Below are 15,599 nucleotides of genomic sequence, written 5' to 3' on the forward strand. Positions count from 1 at the left end.
TCATTCGAACAAGGCAGTAAATTCCGGAAATCAAAAGTTTGTGAAACACCTTGAACCCTCAATACTTGTATAGAAATATGAAGATAAAAGTGAACTGCATTTTTCCAATTTCAAAAAGTTTTAAGGGTTTGGCTGCTACCTTCAGCTTGATATGTAGATTCTATTCGCATCCGTTTTTTTTTTTTCGTGCTGCAAAATTTATTAGGTTCCGAATATTTTGATCCCCCGCAGCGGTACGTGATTTGACAAAGAGAAATTGCGAAAATTTATGTGAAAACGGCAGTTGTGATCAATCGTATCTGCGGAATCATTTACTTGGAAATTAAATGAATGATTTCGATTTATTATCATTGATTCTAACTGATTTCCAACGACTTTTAAGTATCCTGAAAGATTTTCAGTTATTTTCAAGAATGGCCAGAATTATTGGAAATCAACGAAATCACATGATAAAATGGGAAAAAATTAAATTTTAACGAGTTTTAACCATTCCGAATTTTCCGCAAGACTTACATGAAGTTCCAACGTTTGTTTAACGATTTCCTGACGGCCGTCACGTTATTTCAAGTGACTCGCAAGGATTTCCAATGATTTCAGTCACCCATCTCGATTCATTCCCGGTAACTTGAAAAGTTTTTCAGTAATTCACAATCCCCTGATTCGAATTTCGATTTCCAACGGTTAAACGTCTGATTTCCTCGACTAGACGTAGCTGCGAACTCTGCGTTTCCCCCTCCGGAAACTGGTTCCGCATTTGGAGTTTCACGGCGTCTGCGGCCACCCGGTACGACGTCGAGGCGTTCGGGGACACCTCCGTGGAAAGGCCGACACTTCCCCCCTTACCTTTCTGCCCGTCGCGACGCCCCCGTTTCACTTGCCAGCGCGGTGCGCAGCTTTGACGGCCCGTTTGCCGACGAGAGGTCGCGGCCACTAAGCCTCGCGTATACCGGGTGTCGCCGTATGGTTTTCATCGAGCAATGCATTCAGGATATTGTGCTTAACAATCTCCATATCGTATAATTGTTAATTTTTATTTGCAGTGAAAACGGGACGAGTCGGGAGGCTGTAGACTTTATACTGAATTTCAATTTCTCACGTTAATAAGTAGGTACCTAAGTTTGGTAAAGTTTTTTTTTTTTTTCAACTCTTCTTGTTCTGCAAACTGTTCATGTAGAGAGGGGAAAAACAGGATTTGGCCAATTATCGAGGTGACGTAGTCACGAGGATTTATTCACACGGTATTGACGGGGTTTGTTTGTATTACAGACAACCGGAACGTGTTGTTAATCGAATTCAAATTGTTAGGATCTCGATTCGCAGCGTTAATTTTGGAGGAAACATTTATTTGAAATTAATTAATTAATTACTATGTCCTGAATAAAATTCAGTCTCATACCAGATCTTTAAAAGTTTAATTTTATCGATTTGTTTCCGCTTTTCCTGCAGCGGTATTGATCGACTTTCCCTTTCTTGTATCACCGTTGCTTATGCCGCTGTATGAGTATTTGGCGTTGTATCCTGCTTTTTAGAATCTTGTTATCAGGACTGTGTTATAATTGTTAGGTTGGAATTCCCATTACTCATGAATGAAATCGACGGAAACGATGCTTCTGTATAAGAAAAACTTGTTCGCAGGGGAAATTCGTTGGTCAGAAAAAGTCAAGGAAATATGTTCGTTTTGAAAATCAGGGAATAACGCATATCTTGTGTAAATGTTTATTTTCAAACTTCACGAATGTATAATGTCAGAAAAGATCGATCGAATATTATATTATTATATTTAATGTGGAGACGGCAGAGAATCACAACAGAGTAAATTTAACATTCTTTGAATGTCCAGTGCTTGCAAATCGTCTTCCTGTTTTCTGTGAATTGAGTTTTTGCATGACGAACGATTTGCTAAATCTGTCAAATTCAATTGCTTGTAAGATTTATTATAATTATTAGTTTTGACGAAATTGAGCGAATGAGATCTGATTATTTTGTACAGTTTCTCTGTTTTATACACTTATAAAAATTGCATTTATTTTCCATGCAAAACTCTGTCATCCACAAAATCAGGAAAGAATATTTTTGCCACGAAGGTGAGATAAAAAAACACAAGGAATACTCGGATCGTATGGAAGTTTGCCGGTTATTTCCACAGGCCTCTTTTCACGGGTCCGTTGTATCCAGAATCTGTCGACCCACGTAACGCGAAACTGCGCGTCTTCCATCTACACCAAGAAAGGAATCACGTGGCACGTATTCTCCGCGGAACGTGTCTCAGCCAGTGACGCAAGAATACTCTAATAGGTATTCCCATAGCGTCGACGGGCCCGCCTGTGAACATCGCATATTGTTCGGGTGACCCGGTAGCGAGACGTGTGAGGCTGAAATTAGTGACGTCAACGTAACGAAACGTTAAAAAGAGGCAGCAATGTTTTGCACACAAATTAAAAATAATCTAAAAGTTGTTTAATTTGCAAACTTCGAGTTTGTCGGTGCTGCGCGTAACACAGAGTCTACCGCAATTTCAGACAATCCTTTAACGAGATTGTCAGAATCTTGCAGCCACCCGGGTACTATTTTTTTCTTACAACGAATAGGCCTGGGCCACGTGACGCGACGCCGTCGCAGGTTCCTTAAATCCTGAAACCGCGTCGCGTGACGTCGAGAGACGTCGACGGGATGATAAACACACGCCGACGCGTCCAAGCGTGAAAAATCGCGGGCAACCGATAGAGCCGGGAATCCGTCGCGACGTCGGCGTCCCCGGAATACCAGCGGCTGTGGTATAATACGTATCTAGATTCGATCTCTCGAACAGCCGGCGCGGCACGCGATGTTAAGCCGAGCGTCATCGTGTGGGTGTAAAGAGGTGCGACGTACTCGAGGACTGATCGATGATAATTTTTTCTCCTTTTTCCCCTCCCTATTTTTTCGCGGACGCGTAGCGAAATTGTCCCGTGACTCGCGACGTCGTTGTTGGCTTCGTTGCGCAATTCACGCCGCCGCGCCGCCGCCTCCGATCCTCGAGTTTGCAGCCTTTTAGCCTTCGCGCACGGTCACTGATCGTTGCGTAACGCTAGACGCGAGTCGAGCCGCGACTCGTCCTATGTACATACTTATACATCCGCAGATTGCCGCTTTGGCACACCACGGCAGAAAAGCACCGACCGCGATCTACGCTCCAGACGGAGCGCGGCTTTGTCGGCTGGTCTGACCACAACTCCCCTTCACCCCCCCCCCCCCCCCCCCCTTCGCCCCCTTCACCCCATCCCACTTCGCTCTCTAACCGAATCGCGGTCTCCACGAGTTAAAGTTCCACCCTTCAACAGGTGTTTTACTGAAATACAATATATACGCGCAGGCGCAATTGAACAACTACCGAGTCGAGTTTGCGAAGTTGTTTCCAACAATTTACCTACCTCTCTTGATTTCCTATTCGCACCTTGCATCGATACGGTACCTCTATGCGGTGCACTGCTGCACCCTGTACTCGTTATATCGTCCGTGTTGCATGTATGCGGACTGTGTACAGGCACCAAAGGATACGCGAGCATCTATGTAAACGGCTTGGCTGAAGGGCCCTTGCTGTTATTTTACAGGCGTGTAATATGACGTGGATAATTGCTGTGAAGAGATTGAGACTGTTCCAGATGTAGACGTACATGCGCGTTTCCTTGTGTAAATTCGTAACCGGTTAGGTGTTTGGATAATTGTATTATGGTTTACGGTCGCATCATTGCGGAACCTTAACTGTACGTCGTGAATTTTGTTTTTCGCGGTTTTAGGTACGAAGAATGGGATATATCATGGAGTTTGCTAAAACCTACGGAGAAACACTGTAATCTGCACTGCGATACGTCACGCGAAGACAAAGGAAAGAGAAATCTTGAAAACTTTCCAAAGATCCAAAAATTTGTATTATTCGGGATTCACGTACGATATTTGTAACAAACATGGAACAGTCGGGAGAAAATCAGCATTTCAGTTATGGAAAAGCTGGTCAAACATAGAAAATTCTTTCGATTTGATTTTTTTAACTAGTAATGCAGTGCAGTTTGGTACGACGTTCATCACTGTAGTTTCATTTCGACACTAAAAACAGTAAAGTTATTTGTGTATCGAGTTTTGGTCAGAGCGTGCAGAGGATTTTTCGTTCAGAGCTCCGTTCGTGTTATTAAACTGGACTACATATTGTGTTGAATACTTTTCCTTTAAAACTATTTTTTAGAATCGATTCATGTCAAGCTGGTATTATGGAAAAACAATTTGTTCTTCGAGTTAATATTCACAAAACGGAGACGGCTAGAAATTTATCTTCGTGAACTCTCCTTTAAGTTTTACGTCAGTAATTACTTCCGCCTAAAATTTACTGACAAGTTGGCTCCTCATAATCAAGTATGAGATTAATTACGTTTTTAAAGCGATGGTCATGATAATCAAAAGAGAAAAAGTTTTAGCTCTTTGTGCCCTTTCGTTCCAAATTGAACCCGTAAAGTTCGAAGTGTGTACGAAGACACTCGTTTACTATGAAATTGACCCAATTTGACGTATGGGAAAAAATTGAGATTAAAAATTTTGTACCATTTGTGAGTCTTCAAAATGTGTGCAGACTTATCTAAAAGACTAATTATATAAACGGCTGTTTATTTCCTTAATCGTAAAATATGAGGTGAAACCTTGTCAATTGTGAACTTACAAAGTGGCATATTGCATATTGTTGCGAATTACGTATTACGTATCGTATAAAATAGAAACAAGTACAAAAGCCTGTTTGCGCTTACAAATCGGGCCAACGGTGTGGAAAATTTACATCTCCGCATCCCTTTTGTGCGAAGGGTCAGAACGAGAGGGATTGATAGAGAGGGAAAACGGATTTTCATTAATTCGAATGGATTTTGTTAAGCTGTTGTTATCTCGAACGTCATTGCCAGTCGAGTGCTTGAAGTACAGTCGGCTATTTTTAAACCATTTACGTCACACTATTGTTCGCTCGTGCGTTTTCATTTCTCAACCAATCGTATTCATCGTCGGTTGGACAAGGTCGGACATGAAGGATGTCACCTGCAGCAGGGCCGTGAGCTATGCGGTTGAAATTATAAACTTTTTTAATCGCACCTATTCGAGCCCCTTTCGAGTTCCCGTATCGTACTAATGAAGAATCACGTCACGTCTCAACCGTCAGCCTGACCACTCGAACTCTTACGAGCGTCTGTTTTGACGTTGCAAAAAAAAACAAAAAAAAAAACAGAAAAAAAATTCCACACATGGTGACAAACACTCTGTCTGCAATAATAATTGAAGCTTTTTCGCCCTCCGAACGGGGTTCGGAAGATTCCTGTATTACTTACGTACCGGCTTTTCTCGGGAAGTTTCAACCACCCGAAATCAGCTCCATTGCTCAACGGGTGTTGACGTTGCTGACGGTACGCGACGGTCTGTCGGTAAAGCAGGAAACCCAACCCCTAGTTTAGTACCCGAGCTTAACGTCGCCGGCGCTTCTGTACCGCGAGCTTCTCTACGGAGCGCGGCTTCGCGTTTTGATTCGCGAGGTAGCCGCTTGATGTCGGTACGGTATCGTTGCGGTATCGCCGATCACGGTACTTACATTATATGATACGTATTACCATTCAAATATCCCGCGAAAAACAGCCCGGGAATTGAAATTTTCGGTTCGTGTCCTCGTAACTTTCCTAGCGTTGCTCTCTCGGTGGAAATATTCTTATCAATTTTACAACTGTACATTCTGGTGAAAACTAAGATGATACGAACTTGTTTAACGATGTATTATTTTCTTTGATTCGCAGGCCTTGAATGGGGCTGAAGGTACGGTACCGCCTGGACGAGTTTACAAGAAGGTAGCGATCGTCGAGAATTTCTTCGACATCATTCACGCAGTGCACGTCGACCTGGAGGGTCGCCCTGGAAAACATGCCGGCCAAAAGCGCACGTACCGGACGGTGAGTCCTTTTCCCTCGTTACAGACACATTCGACCGTCGCTTGCGCGTAGGCTGCTGGATCTTTATACCTATTCTAGGACGTGGAAGCTCTATACGTTGTAAAACTTGCGTAGGTCGCAACAGTCCGTACGGTAACTCAATCAATGGAATGAATTTACCAGTATACGCGTACCTTATACTTAACCAGCTCATACATCGTGATTATACGAGTATTGTATAGCGGCTTGGAAATGATTTTCTCGCCATTTTGAAGCTTGCGGTTTGCTTCATTTGTAGGATCGAACGTTCCTAAGACCGAGTTAACAAAAGGCTTCCATATTATACCGAGACTTGTTATTGCCTGAAAGATTCATATCGACTGTCGAAAAAAGAAGAGTTGTACGTTGTAATTTACGGGGAATCCAGCAACAATTTCGTTCAATGCTATACTGTTTCAAATCACTCTTTTCTTTCTTACAATTCAACATTTCATCCTTGAGTTAAAAATTCGTGAAACTTGGTCTGTTATTAGTTGCACGATTTGGAATTTTTTTCACGTTGTACAAGGATGAAAAGCATACCTTGGAATTTTGATGGGTGCATATTCTCGGTAGCAGGCAGGACGCTTAGAACGATTATCGGCTAGACGGAGTTTCAAATAATTGATACGTGCCGAGTAGGCCAACAGATGTATCTTGCTCTAAATTTTTCTGCATTCGAATTGTTTCAACATTTTTTTCCATGCACGGTATGTCGGGCATTTCCGCGAGTATGGTTCCTTTCTTTCTACAAAGATATTCCATCCGGCGTTAACAGATTTCGCAGCAAAAGTTTCATTCTCTTTGTTATCTCGGTGCTAGGAAATACGAAGTGAAGTTTGTATCATGAAGTTAACTAAATATTTTTATTTCATCACTATTCTAAAACTTCTGAATTGTAAAACGTCCAATAAATCAAAGCTCACTTATCCTACACACTCGCAGCCCGCGAGAACTAATTCAAAAGTCGTAAAAGAGTGACTGGGTTTTCACTGTTTCACTACGCTATAACGTTATGAACTTCAGCATCGTAACAAAACAAGATATTCTATACGTAGGATGAGAAAATGCAGAGACTTTTCTAACTTGTTTTACAGAAGTAAAACAAATAGTTAGGCCTTAGAGTCTTCGGTGAGGTATATTTAGCCACTTTCAAGGGAGAGATTCTAGTAGGTTTATTTCTGGGAACAGTTTTCGTCTAATTTGATCGCACGCGTTTCAACTATTTGCCAATTCACGTATCAGTAGCTTTAAAATTATTTCCATACAAGTTTTTATTTCAAGTGAAAGCTGTATGAGACTCCTGACCTATCCTAACGGAAGCAGGGTCGAGACTATTACTGAAAAAGTAAGCATTACACTCATCAAAAACTCACCAGAAGTTTCCCCACAAGCAAACTCCCGAATCATCGCTAATATATAATATACTTCGGAGAAGTTTACACGTACCTAAGTATATTCGTGCCGCAGTCGCAGACGTTCCGCAGATATTTACAGACTCCCGAAGGAGAACTTGCGAGAGACGGTGAATCGGTGTATCAAGCCATTCATGCATTGAACACCGAGCAGTCCTTGAAGCGTCGATATACGTCGAGCGACGGTGCATTTCTCATTTTACGGAAGTTGTACGTAGGTACGTTCGTGTAAAGCGTATTCGAGCAACGGTAGATTCACGCAAACATTCTCGTCTCTCTCCTTTCCACCAATCGCAGCATCCGTCCGTCTCTCTCAAGCGGTCGTTTTCCTTTCCCTCTCTATATCGCGCCCTCTAATGTGGGCGATGTGTCTGTCTCTTTCTTTATCCTCCTCCTCTCTCTCTCTATCTCCCTCCCTCCCGTCCTCTCTCTCTCTCTCTTTCTCTTGCTCGCGGGCCGCGATCTGCTTGTGATTCAAAACCTGAGGACACTTGTTGCATTGCGCCCGCTTACACGCTCGCACACTTGAACGACGAAGCTGTGAAACTATTTTGCTTCGAGATTCTCTCTCTTTCTATCCTTTCCTTCTCGTCGCCCCCGCAGGAGACTTCTCAATCCCCGTAACGTACACTCGATTATTCTCGATTTCCGATCTTCAATCCCTCCGGAGACAAGCCGGCTGCGTAAACTTGGACGTTGAACTTGCAGCCGCGTTATCTGTCTTGTACCGCTCGAATGGAGTTGTCGTCAAACGTGATTCGGAGGTGCCATTGCCGTACGAGCATTACGCTATTCAGGTACGGAACAAGTTCTCCAAGTTATCGATACGCTAACTTTTTACTCGTTGGAACCAACTCTCACGTTCAACTACACGTACGCACACTTTGAATCTGTCGGTACGAACCGGTTACCAATTATATGCATATTCGCTGACTGTAGTAACTTGTACCGACGATTGGTCCAGGAAATAACGACACTCGTGACTCTCAAATCGAACACAATTTACCCACATGTAATTATGTAACATTCTCTCTCGTCGTATGACTTTGTTTTTACGGTATTATTAGTATTCTTTGGTTTTTTGAACATTCTGCGTCATCCGGCGACAGAAATAGGTTTGTTCGATTCGAAATTGATGGAGAACGCTGAGGTTGAGGATCGGCCGAAATTTCATGATCTTCTCAGATTTTCTAAACCTCTTAATTTTGTGCTAAAAGGTGAAACGAAGGTCGTGACGTGAAAAAATTTCTTAATTAACAGAAGAGAGCTCTTTCTTGTTTGCAAGTGTGTACGATGTCGATAAAATTGGATCAGAAAATTCTGTGCTTTTGGATATAGAAGAGGTATTTTAGACGGTTGCAAGGAAACTATGCATAAAGAATCGTATAGAAATAATCAATTGAGCTTAAAGTTACTCGATTCTCACGTCGTAAAACTCGTAATTGGATATGGTCAAAATTGGAGAATTTGAATTTTGAAAATTCAGTATATCGCGACAAATGATCAAAGAAAAAATCCACACCAATTTCGTAGGTTCGAAAACTGATGGAAATCTTTTTGCATACGCCGTTTACAGCGCAGCGACTTTGAACATAGCAGAAGTGTTACGACAACCATCCTAAAAGTACCATGAAATTCAGAGGAAAAGTTGAATTTATCAGTGGGAGAACCGCCGCGCTGCCAAGTTGGAAGAATTCAGAGCTCGGATATTTCACTGTAACATTGCTCTTCGCGAGTCGTAAAATTCTCCCCTGCGGAATGTGCAGAGCTTCCGTACGCACGGTATAAGGTTACGACGTAGATCGAATGTAGACTCCGTTACACCGGGATTCGATTCCTGAATGGTATCTCATTCCGGGGAGCTTGGCTGAGCGACCGGCAGGTTGTAGGTACGTACGTCCGTCTCGGTCTCCCGGAGGAAACTCCTAACCGAATCTATTGTCGCGAGTTTTACCGCGGCAAGAGAAGACACGGTAAACACATTTCAGAAATGCGCGAGTCTTGCGAATACAGCGAGAGGCGTACACCGTCGGTTTCCAGGGCTCCAAGGGTCTTCGGTCTTATCTTTTCTCGTCCTCTGATCAAGTTATGCGGGAGCTCTCACGTACCCCTGAAAAAAATGTTTCCTACCAAACGGTAAAGAACGCTGCAGCCTACGGGGAAAATAACTGCGAGGTGGAGAGAGACATCAAAGTGATTTTTTCCCCGTGGTTTCGTAACACGCGTGTATAATAACGGGGGCGGGTTTTCATGCGGTTAAGAAATTTCAAGAACGTGACGGATCAAAGATGCTGCAGCGTCTTTCTCACGACGCTGTATGCACGGTAGCAAGTCAGTTCTTCGCGGAAACATCTCATATACGCATTTTTTTATTTATTTCTTTCACGATCACTTACATGATCGAAATAGTCGAATCAGCGGATGAGCGGTCGGAATGGTTAAAAGGCTGTCGGTTCGAGTGGTTTTTTTTCGCGGATCGAAGGCCGGACAACCGTGGCTATCCTCCGCGTCATCTCGTCTTTATCTAGCATTAAGGTCGCGGTCGATCGCCGCTGAGCGAATACGAAGGACTGTTTACGAGGGTCGCCTCCGTTCTCTTCTTGTTTCAGATCACCGAAACTTACGCGTTTCTGCCCCGCGAAGCTGTGACCAGATTTCTCCTCGGATGTACGGAGTGCCAACGACGCCCCAGGACGCCGAGCCCGACAAATCTCTCCGCCCAGTCGCAGACGACGCCCTTGGCGACGTCCGCGACGCCACCGAGTCCGACGCCCGCCACCGCCCTATCAGCGTCTCCGGTCCAGACGAGCCAAAGACCCAGGGAAGCGAGCCACGCCCCGGAAGGGAAAAGTCTATTCAATTACAGGCACCCGAAGCACCCGAAGGACAAGCCGGAGCAGGATACGAGCGCTGCTGGGAGGACCGGCGTCAAGGACAAGGAGGAGAAGTACAATCCGCTGAGTATCTCGAACCTCCTCAAGAAGGATCCTCCGGTCGTCGGGTTCCCCACCGCTACCACGATCACGACCACGACCACGTCGACGGAGAGCCTCGCCGAGTCCCGGCGAACCCCGGAGTCCGACAGAGCGAGTTCCCGGAGCTCGGCGTCCTCGAAGAGGCGGCGGATGCTTCCGGAGGGTCGGACGCCGTCCCCGCCGCCCTCGGCGCCCTTGGCGCGACCTTGGAGTCCTAGTATCGACCCGAAGGACACCCCCATCGACTACAGCCTGCCCATCACCACCACCTACTTGAAGCACCAGCAGAGGCTACTCGCCGAGAAGACCAAGCTCGCCTCGAAGACGGTCGAAGGACCGGCCGAGGACGACGCTCAGGTAGCGAATAACGTCGACACCGAAGCGCTGGAGAGGGAGAGGTTCTCCCCGGCTGCCGGGCTCATTGACACCAACCTCAACCTCCTCGCCACCATTCAACATCTTCACTGCCAGGTGATGCTTGCTCTTACCGAGAGGCTCAGACCCGCCGTTGTCCCTTCCTCCCTCGCCCTGCCGCAGGCGTCCTCCATACTCGCATCCTCGATGCTGCATCCCGGGATCTCGATTCCTTCTATCATAAACCAAAATCATTCCTGAGTTTGCCTTCAAGTCACACCCTACGGTTAATTCGACGGAGAGGTTCTGAATCAGTGTATTCCGGTACCTGCTTCGGATCGTTTCCTTTTTTTCTTTGTAAATTTCAGGACAGAAGGTTTCTCCCTTTAGCGAGTTTCTCGATCGTATCTTTCATCATAGGTTGAATTTCGCATCTGGTATAGTGTAACAATTATATGCAAAACGTGTCAAGTTTTAATTTACTTATCAAAATCTCACACCGCAAGGAAGTGTTAATAATTGTAACTCTTTTCTAGTACCTATCGAAAAGTATAGGTTTTAATTCCCGTGGCATTTGTTATATCCGTGTTCACGATCATTAGGAAAAACTATAAGGGCTTGAGTCTGGAGTTTTTAACTTTCGTAGAAGAGGAGCTATTGTTTCTCTACCGTACGCTTAATTTACATTGTCAATTCTATCTGTCTCTCTAGGAAGTAACCCAAATCCCATTTGACACAGTTTTTTGGTACTATCATCAATTCGCATCTTGGTCGTGACGCAATTCGAAACACGTGAAATGATATGGTAGTAATATGATAATTTCTCGTTCTCACACGTTGATGGGCATTAAAATGCAGTGGAACCGGTTAATAGGTGTTCGTCGTTCAATGATATCGTCGACACAAGTGTAGTATTCCTGTTTTTAGTTTATAATGAAAATATTCTCCACGTACAGAAAGTTACGACGAATGATCTGCGTTACTTTGCATCTAGGGTAGAACGTAAGTTATCAAACGTCTCAAGCAAGGTTTTGAATATCACTGAAAAAATCTTAGACACTCGAATGGGTTTCGAAAGCTTTTTGTCCGCACAGTTCACTAACTGCAAAAGTTGAGAGATCCGGAAAAAGCCTACGCGCGAAGTATTGAATGGAGGGGATACGGTTTTATTCGTGAAATAGAAGAAAACAAGATAGTGAAACCAAAAAAAAAAAAAAGCAAACAAAACAAAAAAGAAAAAACTTATTGAATGTATAAAATACTAGTTTTCTGAATCTTTAATAATAATTATATTCTCGTTACGTTTAGTGAGAAAGCATGCTGGTTTTCAACTCCATCTCTATACATATAATATACTTATGTCGTCGTATCTACCTATATATTTCGATGTGTTATAGGACAGACCTTATTTTAGGGCTGAATTAATTCTTTCAAATACTACGTATAATACGCCTCAAAAATAACGAAAAAAATTACAAAAAAACAAAAAACAATCTTCATTCTTGTCGTGTCTCTTTGCTAGAGGAAGTAGCTTATCTGTATATTATATGACATATAATACCAGCCTTAATTAACAATAATAATTAACAATAGTATAGCCATAGAGATTGTAACTAAAATTGCGATAAAAGTTTATTCGCGATGTTGTCTATATAATATATATGTTAGAGAGTTTAGATTTGGCAAACGTTAAACGTGAAAAAATGTCTTTAAATTATATATAAATGTAATATTATAGTAAAAACCCTATGCAAAGCACACACCTTTCAATTTTGTAAATATAACACTGTTGTAACATAGTGTGGATTTCTAAGGTTATATAATATGTTATTATATTACTATTATCACGATTATTATTGCTATTATTATTATTATTTTTATTATTATTACTATTATTATTATTAATATTATTATTATTATTATTATTATTATTATTATTATTATTATTATTATTATTATTATTATTTTTTTTTTTTTTTTTTTTTTTTTTTTCCGAGGAGTTGCGGAATCCAAGTTACGGATTCACGCCAGTCATACGGGCTAGCGCGGATGTGGGACTCCAGGGTGGCCTACCCACTAAACCGCCACCTCCTGTGCAACGCTCCCAGCCAGGAACTATGGTGATATTACTTCTAGCTGGGAGCTCTGTCGGTGTGTGTCTCGTCAGTCTGTCCGTCCGTCCGTCCCGTGTCGGCAGTCCGTCAGTTGCGTTACGTCAGGCAGCCGTCCGCGTTCTTACGTCGTAGGATTGTCTCTGTGTAGGTGGCAACAAGTTGCCACCTTTCTGTACTATGGAGCATCACCCCGACAACGTTGTCGGGAGTGATGCCTCCCACGACCGTCTCCAGTCTATGTCTCAGTTCTGTCCAGCGGTCACATTCAAAGAACGTGTGTTCCGCGTCGTCTCGTTCGTGTCCGCAGTACGTACAGTTGGGCGTCCGTACTCGGTTCAAGTTGTATAAGTACCGTCTAAAATAACCGTGGCCCGTCAGAAGCTGGGTGACGTAAAAATTCACATCCCCAAACCCCCTCTGGATCCACGGTCGCAGGTCCTTAATAAGTCGTCTCGTCCAGTTTCCCGTTGTTTCTTCCGTCCACCGTTCCTGCCACGTCTGTATCGTCGCGTCTCTTTCCGTCGTTGCCGCGTCCCGTCGGGTCACGTCCGCGTCTCTTCCGTAGACCCTCTTGCGCTCAAACGCGAGAAGGTCTATGGGAATCACGCCTGCCACCACCAGAACGGCCTGTGCTGAGACCGTCCGATAGGAACAAGCGATCCTCAACGCGCTTCGTCTCTGTACCGTCGTCATTGCGTGACAGTATTTCTCAGTCTTCAGGGAGTCTGCCCAGATCTCCGCACCGTAGAGGAGGATCGAGTTCACCGTCGACATCAGTAGTCTCCGTTTCCCTGGTCTCGGTCCGTTCGTGTTTGCCATCAGGCGGCTTAGGGATGCTATCCTTTCAGCCGCCTTCTGAGCCGTTCGTCGTATGTGAGGCCAGAAGGTCATCTTCGTATCCAGGGTCACCCCCAGGTACTTGACTTCCCCTCTGGTCTCGATCTCGTCCGTCCCGACCGTCATGCGTAATATCGTCGGTATTCGTCTCCTGGTGAGAAGCACCAGTTCTGTCTTTTCCGTCGCGAGTTGCAGTCCGTGGTCAGTCATCCACCGTCCGACTCGTCTCATCGTCTGGTTCAGTGCGTATTGTGCCAGATCTGGAGTTCGCTCGACTATCACTGCCGCCACGTCGTCAGCGTAAGCGACCAGGCGAACGCCGAGTGGGAGCTCCAGTCTGAGCAGGCCGTCGTACATCCCGTTCCAAAAGTCGGGTCCTAGTATGGAACCTTGAGCGACCCCCGCGGTAATCTGTCTCGTCACTTGGCCTTCGGTCGTTTCGTACGTCAGTCGTCTGTTCCGAAGGTAGTCTTCAACAACTCGGAGCAAGTAAGGCGGGACCCCGAAGTCGCCTCTCAGCGACCCTAGAATATCCACCCACCTGGCCGAGTTGAAGGCGTTCTTAACGTCAAGTGTCACCAGCAGCGCGACGGGTCGCGCAGCGTGGCAATGTCTGTCTGTCGACCGGAAGGAGTCAACCACCTCTTGGATCGCTCCAATCGTTGATCGACCCCTCCGGAAGCCGAACTGCTGGTCAGAGAGGCCTCCGCCGTCCCGTATAGCGTCCGTAAGTCGTGGTCGCAGAAGCTGTTCGTACAGTTTCCCCGTCGTGTCCAGTAAGCTCAGCGGCCGGTAGGCCGACGGCGTGCTGGGGTCACCCTTACCCTTTGGGATAAGGACCAACCTCGCCACCTTCCACCGGTCGCTGAATGTCCCTGTCGTAAGGCACGTATTGTAGAGGTCGAGAAGTATCTCCGGCCTCAGGCTCGCCATCAGCCGAAGAACCTCCGCCGGTACCCCGTCCGGTCCTGGGGCCTTACCCCTCTTCATCGCTTTGGTCGCTCCGACGAGCTCCTCGGCGGTGAAGACGGGGGGCGCCGCCGTCTCGTCGTCGTTCGTCGCGTCCGTACGCGTCGGGTGCGTCGGGAACAGTCCGTCGACGATCCGTCGTGCGGTTTCAGCATCCTTGAGTTCTGGCGGGATCCGGGCCCCCAGCCTACCGGTCACAATCTTGTAACCGGCACCCCAGGGGTCGCGGTCCACCTCCTCGCAGAGCTTCTTCCAGCATCGCGTCTTGCTGTCTCTAATGGCGTACGTCAGTCGTTTCCGTTCAGTCTTGTACTCGGCCTGAAGGGTTTCCCTCTCGGGTCTCCCTCCAGCCCTCGTAACCCGTCGTCGTTTTGCCAGGCAACTCTTCCGCAGCTCGGCTATCTCGTCCGTCCACCAATATTGTGGTGGTCTGTTACGTCCGTACCGTCGTTTTGGCATTGTGCTGTCGCACAGCCGCGTCGTCAGCTTGGCCGTCTCGTCCGCCAGTCTTTCCGCCCTTTGCCGGCCAGTCAGCTCTGGGGGGACGTCGGTAGTTGGGGCCGGCGCTGCCGCCAGCTCCGCCGAGAATTTCAGTACGTCGAGTTTGTCTACGTTCCACCGCGGGGGGTGCCGTGTCCTCGTCCGTGTCGTCCTTGTCTCTCCTGCCACTTCGAAGGCGATGTACTGATGATCGCTGGCCGTGTAGCCCTCGAGCACCCGCCACCGCCCTATCCGTGGCAGAGTCCTGTCCGTCGTCATCGTTACGTCCGGGATGGAGTCTCCAAATCCCGGCCGTCTGTACGTTGGTACGTCTCCCGTGTTCGCCACTACTAGGTCCAGCCTTGCGGCCATCTCCAGCAGCAGCCGTCCGCGTCTGTTCGTTTCCGTCATGCCCCACTCGACCGCCCTCGCGTTGAGGTCCCCCGCGACCACGAGGTCCCCGGGCAGGTCCCTGAGTCCGTCCTCGAG

General features: G+C 46.0%; 1 protein-coding gene across 5 annotated transcripts in view; it reads left to right on the forward strand.

The window, feature by feature from the left end:
• The window catches only part of LOC124177873, a 48,936-nt gene extending 37,739 nt beyond the window's left edge, over positions 1 to 11,197 (forward strand). For all 5 annotated transcript variants that reach the window (XM_046560774.1, XM_046560771.1, XM_046560769.1 and 2 more), the window contains 2 exons: positions 5,796 to 5,948; positions 9,991 to 11,197. In XM_046560774.1, the coding sequence (XP_046416730.1) occupies positions 5,796 to 5,948; positions 9,991 to 10,971 (1,134 nt within the window). In that variant the 3' untranslated portion in view covers positions 10,972 to 11,197. The remainder of the gene's footprint in view (positions 1 to 5,795; positions 5,949 to 9,990) is intronic.
• The last annotated feature ends 4,402 nt before the right edge of the window (positions 11,198 to 15,599 follow it).

This window comes from Neodiprion fabricii, chromosome 3, assembly GCF_021155785.1.
Source record: "Neodiprion fabricii isolate iyNeoFabr1 chromosome 3, iyNeoFabr1.1, whole genome shotgun sequence".
Classification (NCBI taxonomy): Eukaryota; Metazoa; Arthropoda; class Insecta; order Hymenoptera; family Diprionidae; genus Neodiprion; species Neodiprion fabricii.